At 37.5% G+C, this 7,649-nt stretch overlaps 1 protein-coding gene across 1 annotated transcript; it reads left to right on the forward strand.

Moving 5' to 3' along the window:
* The first annotated feature begins 1,422 nt into the window (after positions 1–1,422).
* On the forward strand, positions 1,423–6,357 carry LOC132179462 (probable RNA helicase SDE3). Its single transcript, XM_059592192.1, has 3 exons — positions 1,423–2,471; positions 4,921–5,142; positions 5,775–6,357. The coding sequence occupies exons 1-3, from the start codon at positions 1,485–1,487 to the stop codon at positions 6,315–6,317; spliced, it is 1,752 nt and encodes a 583-aa protein (XP_059448175.1). The 5' UTR covers positions 1,423–1,484; the 3' UTR covers positions 6,318–6,357.
* Positions 6,358–7,649: the final 1,292 nt, after the last annotated feature.

The raw sequence follows: 7,649 nt of genomic DNA on the forward strand, positions 1-7,649 counted from the left end.
CCAGGCCACCCCCAAATGGCCAAGGGGGTGGCCGCCAATCTTTTTTTTTTTAGAAAATACATTTTTTTAAAAAATATTTTAGTAGGTGCCACGTGTCAACATTTGATTGGTTCACGTGGAATTCCGTTAAGTCAACTAACGGTCAACTGACGAAGGACTAACTTGGTCTATTATCAAAACTACAGGGACCTCCTGTGATAAAAATGAAACCCCAAGGAGGAAAAAATAAAATTGTGAAATCGCAGGAACTAATTTAGTATTTAACCCTCAAAATAATTCTATTAAAGTCATAAAGATGATCAGAAAGAGGCATACCTTCTTTATCTTAAGAGTATATAATCATTGCTTCAAATACAATTGGTTAGTGAGGGACTTGTTCATGTATAGGCTCTCCAGCTTTTTCCAAAGTCTAGCAGCAGTTTCTTCATCGACAACTTCTCTCAAAACTCCATCTGAAAGAAACAACAAAATTGCATTGTGGGCTTTTTCATCAAGTTTCGCAAGTTCTTCAATTTCTTCAATTGCTTTAATACCAGTTCTTTCCTCTGGTGCTTCCAAAACCTTCGCAAAGCCTTGTTGTCGTAATAAAGCTCGCATCTTGATACGCCAAAGACTGAAACTATTTTAACCATCAAATTTCTCTACTTCATATTTTGCAGTAGCCATCCCGCAAAATAAATATCCAAGCTTTGATACCAGTTTGTTGAGATAAAATAATTATAGGATCACAAATGAAGCAGAAAAAATAGCATAATAGACAATAACAATCAGTCACACAAGACACCAAAATTTAAGTGGTTCGGCTTAACAAGCCTGCATTTACTGGCGGAGACGATCTAAGAAAAATTCACTAACAAAAGATGAAGTACAAAGAGTAGTACAAACAAAACCACTCAAACCCAAAAGCCCCAATACACCCAAATTCACAAACACGCAAAAGAGAATTAAATACAAAAGAGAAATTAATATCTTAATTCTCTAAGAGCTTGCTTTCTTTTCTCTCTTATTATTATTATTATTATTATTATTTAATTTTTTTTTCTCTAAAAAACAAGCTACTGTGCTCTCTCTTCTTTCTTTTACGAAGCTGCTGCTGTCCCTCAATAATATGATCGAATGGCATCAGTCACACACATATATATATATATATATATATATGTGTGTGTGTGTGTGTGTGTGTGTGTGTGTGTGTGACTGTCGGCGAAAGAAAGACTTCAAGGCTAAGGAATATACTTCACTGTGAAGTAAAAGAATTTAAAGCTTCTCCAAGAAGCATTCTAAGATGAGACGAAAGCACCACATAGCAACCAATAGAAATAGCATAGACTGGGGTCCACTGTCTGACTTTAGAAAATCAAGTCACATGCGCTACATTCGGTATGTTTTTTTAAGTACGATTAAAACGAGTTCAAAAGTCAGGACTTCGTTTCAATTTCTAAGGAACCAAACAGTTTAGGGTTTAAATGAGTGTGTTTTGATCACAGATGGGTCTTCTTCAAGGACTCTGGCGACTCATATTTGGTTCCCAAGACGAACGTCGTGATGATCATAATGTTCAGAACAGAAATCCAGTGTACAAAAATCATTCATTCAATACAGCCCCACCAAATTTTCCGAGCTCACGGGTGATTGGGGTGACTCGGGTGACGCGGAGTGCTCCATTTGGTCAACCAAATGTCGGCGATTCACCGACAACCAATCCACAACATATTCAGGAGTTATTGGAAAGAAGGAATGAAGTTCATCAGAGTTCAACAAGTTCTAGACCATTTCAATCTTCATATAAACCATCCCATGGCCAATCTTCTTCTAGTCCATCTCCTTCGTCCTCTAATTCTGCAACATCTACTTCTAAACAGCCTCTATCTTTTCGCAATGCATTGTTATCTTCCTCCAAACCACATCAATCTGCATCGAAACTTTCTCCATCTTCATCTTCCCTTAAAGACCCAACATATCCTTATAAATCGTCTGCATCTTCATCTAATCTGCCTCCCTCTTCTTTTAGTCCATCTTCTAAATCATCTGTATCTTCCCCCAACAGCCCTAAACCCCCTCCACAATATTTTTCTCCAACTTACTCTAAACCACCTCAATCTTCACCTTCACTAGCCCTATCATCATCTAAGCCACTCCCGTCATCCCCGAAACCCGCCTCCCGATCTTCCTCTGGACCGTCCCCATTTCCCCACAATGGACCTCCTTCTTCCTCTCGGCCACCTCCATCTTCCCCTTCGCAAACTCCAGCCTTTAAGCCGATTCTTTATATGGCTCACTCTGATGAAATAAATGGAGAAACGAAGACGAGTTATGTATGGGAAAAGGGTTCACCTATATATGCAATTCCTGAGGATATCAAAGGTCTAATCAAGAAAGACATTGTGCCAGCAGTTCTAAAGCAGCCTTTGTCTCCTTCAACTTATAAGCATTACTTTGCTGCTCTGTTATATGCTGAGGATTTCTACTTGGAGGTACTCATGAATGCCCTTCGATATCAACCTTCTAACTGTTTATAAGTAAGCTGCTTTGTCAAGAACATAACTTGGTATATCAACCTTCTTATCTACTACTATTTGCGCTTTGAAATCTTGTTTATGGTGAATTGCTTAGTTAATTACTAGTTTTCATGATTATCTTATTATGGAATAACATGCAGCCAAAAGTCATCTAGGTCCTTATGATTTGTCCTACTGGTGAAAGTATTTGTAAAGATGTAAGATAAGAGAGATATCAAAATGAATATACTCTATGTATATTAGTGATTAAGAGCTAGAGTAGGTTGGAATTTATTAGGTTTTGGACAGCTGGTGTAACAGAGGTTGCTCAGAATTATCTGATAAAATTTAGTGATCCTGCTGTTATTAGTCTAATTTCGAAAAATATTGATAACCATATGTGCTTTAGAATATTACAAAATATTGAAGCTTGTAGTACTTTTTTGAAATTAGACTCTGTTTTTTTCCATGTAAAATGGTTTCCGTCAGAAAATATTTTCACGGAAATCATTTTCCCTGAAAATGTTTTACGGCGTTTACTGCACACACGAAAAATCATTTTTTTAAAAAAAATATTTTTTTATATACATGTTTTCATTAAATCATATTAAACTCTAAATTACGAAAAATGTCCCAACCAAGTCTTAGAGGTGTCCGAACCGAGTCCCGCAAGGACCCCACTGGAACTCACAAGAGACCCGCCCAGACCTAGCCTAGACCCTATCAGGACCCCATCGGGATCAGCCCGAGACCTTGGCAGGACTTGCCCAAGACTCGACAGGGACCTTTTCCGACGTCGGGGACCCGCCAGATTTTCCCTACATGCCAAATACTGGAAAATATTTTTATGAAATCATTTTTAAGGAAAATATTTTCTGCCGAAAATATCTTTCGGCAAGTCCTGGGCGAGTCTCGGTGGGGTATCGGACGGGTCCCAATCATGTCCCGGGCGGGTCCGGTTTGGTCTTAGTCAAGTCTCCGGTGGGTCCCTGGCTAGTCTCGGGCAGGTCCTGGCGAGGTCCCGATCAAGTCCCAATGGGGTCCCAGGCAGGTCCCGGTCAAGTCTCGACGGGGTCCCGAGCAGGTCTGGTCAGGTCCCGATCAAGTCCCAGCGGGTCTTGGGCGAGTCCCGTTCAAGTCCGGTCAGGTCCTGGAGAGTCCCGGTCAAGTCCCAGGCGGCTCTCGGGCAAATACCGGGCAGGTCCCATTCAGGTTTGGTCAGGTCACAGGCAGGTCCCAGCGGGGTCTTGGGCAAGTCCTGGTCAACTCCCGGGCGAGTCTCGGTCAAGTCCCAGCAGAGTCCGTCAATTTGAAAATGAGATGCTTAAAGTCGGAAAATGGTTTACGGTTTTCTATTTTCCGAAAATTAAAGAAGAAAGGAAAATATTTTCCGTTAACCACAATTTTACGGCGCAGTAAAGACTGTAAAATTCGGAAATCATTTTCTAAAAACTATTTTACGTCGAAAGAAACATAGTCTAATACTAAGAGATGCAAATCAATTAGGTACGGGACTGGAATACTAAACATGTGGGTTGGACTCATTCCAACTCTAAAATTCCGGTGTGCCGTTCAATAATAATGCAATCTTAGTTACCTATCTAAATGTTGTATTTTTTAACCTATCAACAAAAGAAATTATTAACACAATTTTACTTTATCCTGTTGGACTGGAAATGCAAGTTTGTATTACAAAATGAGTCCTTGTATTCTTTAGTTTAATGCCTGATAAACTTTCAAAAAACAAATACTGCAAGGAACAGAAAGTATGCGATAAAAAGCCAATTGAGAAATTTCTTACTAGAAAAAAGGTGAAATGAAGCACTACTTAGAAATTTATTTAAATTATGTCTTTGCTATCTCATTTTCACTCCTCGTTTATATCACAACGAGTATTTTAAGAGTGTTTTACATTCTTATTTGCAGAAATCTATCATATAATGCATGCTGGAGCATCATGGTAGAACATTGTGATTGAACTGTTAATTTCTTAAATTTGTATGCTTTTTCTGTTGAATAATAAACTTAATTTTAATATTTAGTTGAGTCTTTTCATTTCATATTTCATATATATGTTACTAAGTGTCTTTTCATTTCATATTCTCATATGTTACTAAGTTGAAGATGTTGTATCTTTTAGTTTTTCAAGAGTTATTTTACATAGAAATTACATGATAGTTATATGAGATGTAAATGAATGAAGTTATTGTGATTCGTGAAGAAGTTAGAAGGATCATTTGTATCTTATAAATACCCATGTAAGCAAGTTATTTTATCAAGTTGAATAAAGTTGAATATTCTTCTTCCTATTTTGTGTTATCTCTTAGTGAGTGTTATTTCCAATTTTCAACATTTTCATTCTGGCTTGTGGTAATTTTATGGTTTTATTTTTTGATAAGTAACTTTATGCTTTTATTGGAATCAGAAATGGAGTGATTTCCAATTGCAGAACGTGATTTTGGAGTTGCAAGAAGCTCAAATTTATAAAAGGTCAAACGAGTACAAAAATTATAATAGAAATGCTGAGAAGGATGATAAAATCTTTGTGGTATTTGAGATTGATTCTGTTCCTGAGAAGCGGCCATTCCTTTTATCAAGAGACTTGGTCTATGCACGACCTTCGGGTAAAAAAGTCGAGCCGTTTAAGGTATGCTTCCACTTCCATTAAAACACCCAGTACTTGCATGCCAATATAAGGAAAATCTACTTACTATATATCCTTCTTCACTTGAGAAATTCAGAGGTGCTTGCGATTTTCTACTTTGGCAACAAAGATATATGGTAAGCTAAAAATCAAGACAACAAGGATGTGTCTTTCTCACACGCCATGACATCAAATGTTTGACCAGATATTGACTATTGAGCAGTACTGTATTGATATTAATTATTAAAAAACAACAATTGATGGTGAACATTTATCACCCACGGACTGCAATTAGATGCATAAACAAATCTAGGGCTCGCCAAAAAAAGATCAAATATATTTTTCATCCTTCTTTATCCTTCCGATTGTGTGATAATATTAATTGTCCTTTAATTTTTCGTTTCAAATTAATCTACTATTCCTTCCAATTCTAAAATATATTTTGTAAGATATGAATCTTTGATGGAATCTCCTGGTTCTGTTGCGGTTTTGCTCTAGTTCTTCTCTTGGCATTAGAACAAGAAACTAAAGCTCTGGTTTATAAAACCTTAACGATTCTTAAAATCCCAGTAAGAGTGTTTATGAATTCACTTCTTTATCATATCTACAGCACTAACTATCTAAATGGTAAGCAGGGTTTGATCTATCGCGTGGTGAAGAGCACTCGTGTATTAGTCGAATTTGGAGATGATTTCAAGTCACAGCATTGTTCAACTCGCAAATATGACATCAGCTTCTCCTTCAACAGAGTATGTCTGAAAAGGGCTCATCAGGCAGTTGAAGCTGCATCAGATCCTTTGCTCCTGAACTTCCTCTTTCCTGAATGTATCTCTCGACAGAACATCCTTAACGCACCAGCTCGGGCCTATCAGGAACTTGGTGCAGATGAGTTCTCCGCTGTTCATCGAATTTTAAGCTTTCGCAGCTCACCACCTTATCTTCTTTGCGGCTCACTCAGTATAAATAAGGCAAATAAGTCTCTATCAAGAACTGGAGTTGTTGTTCGAGAAGCAGTATTTGAAGCATATAAAACCTCCCCAAATAATCGAATTCTTGTATGTGCTCCTATAAACAGCACATGTGATGTGCTGAACAGAAGTCTAAAGGTGAAGATCCCAGAGTCGGATATATTTCGAGCCAACGCAGCATTTCGAGAGATAGATGGGGTGGGTTCCTAGTGACATTCTTAGCTCATGCATTATAGAGCGGGAATTATTTGCTTGTCCTTCACTCCAGCATCTTATGAAATACAGGATAATTCTATCAACTTTTGTGAGTAGCTTTCGATTGCACAATGCAGGCATAGCTGCTGGACATTTTAGCCATATTTTTCTAGTGGATGCCTCATCAGCCACGGAGCCAGAGGCAATGGTAGCTTTGGCTAATTTTGCTAACGATAATACATCAGTTATAGTTACTGGCGCACCCGGAGACTCTTCAGGTTGGGTCCGCTCTGACGTGGGTTGGAAATATGGATTGAGGAAATCATATTTTGAAAGACTTCTTGAACTCGGGCCATATAGGATCCCCAACAATCCAATGTTCATCACAAAGCTGGCCGGATGACTTTTGAGCGATACTTGGATGGCATCCATCACCCATACCTCTGGGATAGTACCCCTCTTTCACCCTCTTGAATCTCAACTGTTTTTGTGTGAACAGCAATATGCACTTGTGTACATGCTCTCATCTTACTTGGCTTCTACTTTAGTGTGTCTTGTTTCTGCTTCGCCTTCGAATTGAAGCTGTATGTATAACTGTTAAGACCTCGTATGCAACTTGTTTTTTATTTCCTTCTCTCTTCCCATGCACTTGTGCTTTTTTATGACTCTTCAGATTCATCTCATGCATTATTAACAAGCAAAAACCGATTCCTGGGATTATTTTGTTACTTCACTAACTATTTGTATATCATTCAAGCGGTCTTCGCATCATATTAGTTTCCAGACGGACTCCTATGGCTCTATTAATTGTTTTGATAGAAAATATTTTGTGGGAAAACACACTTTTGTTCCTTAGGAATTAAATTAACGCCAGGTTTCATATTATATTATCATTGAACGAAATGGGGGTTTGAAATTATTTTCCCTTAAGGAAAACAATCTTCAAATGAGACAAACTAGTCTAGCAGAGCTCATGTAGGTTTGATCTGACATAAGATTTGTTTTTTACTACATGTTCTTGATTTTCAGATTTCACGTTTGTTGGGATAATGGACTGATTACCTTTATGATTTTGTCAGATTTCAAGCTTGTTTCTTTTGTAATTTTCAGATTTCATAAATTTTTTGATAAAAACTTTATACAATTATAATTAGGGTAAATATATCATAAGTTCTTGGGTCAACGTGCTGAAATTTTTATCTCCCTAAGTTTTTGTTTTTTGAAAATTTACTTGGATCAATCGAAATGCCAAGAAAAATCTTACTGTCAAAATTTTTTTAACTGCCATTAACTTGGTTGAAATGCAACGCTTTGCCACGTTAGCATATTAATTTTTTATTAATTAAT

The sequence above is a fragment of the Corylus avellana genome, chromosome ca4 (assembly GCF_901000735.1).
Source record: "Corylus avellana chromosome ca4, CavTom2PMs-1.0".
Lineage (NCBI taxonomy): Eukaryota > Viridiplantae > Streptophyta > Magnoliopsida > Fagales > Betulaceae > Corylus > Corylus avellana.

What these genes read in the sequence shown, in the direction of transcription:
- LOC132179462 (XM_059592192.1), top strand. Translation starts at nt 1,485, where the DNA reads ATGGGTCTTCTTCAAGGACTCTGGCGACTCATATTTGGTTCCCAAGAC. An exon ending in CTGAGGATTTCTACTTGGAG is followed by an intron (nt 2,472 to 4,920) that starts GTACTCATGAAT and finishes TATTGGAATCAG; the next exon opens with AAATGGAGTGATTTCCAATT. An exon ending in AAAAAGTCGAGCCGTTTAAG is followed by an intron (nt 5,143 to 5,774) that starts GTATGCTTCCAC and finishes AATGGTAAGCAG; the next exon opens with GGTTTGATCTATCGCGTGGT.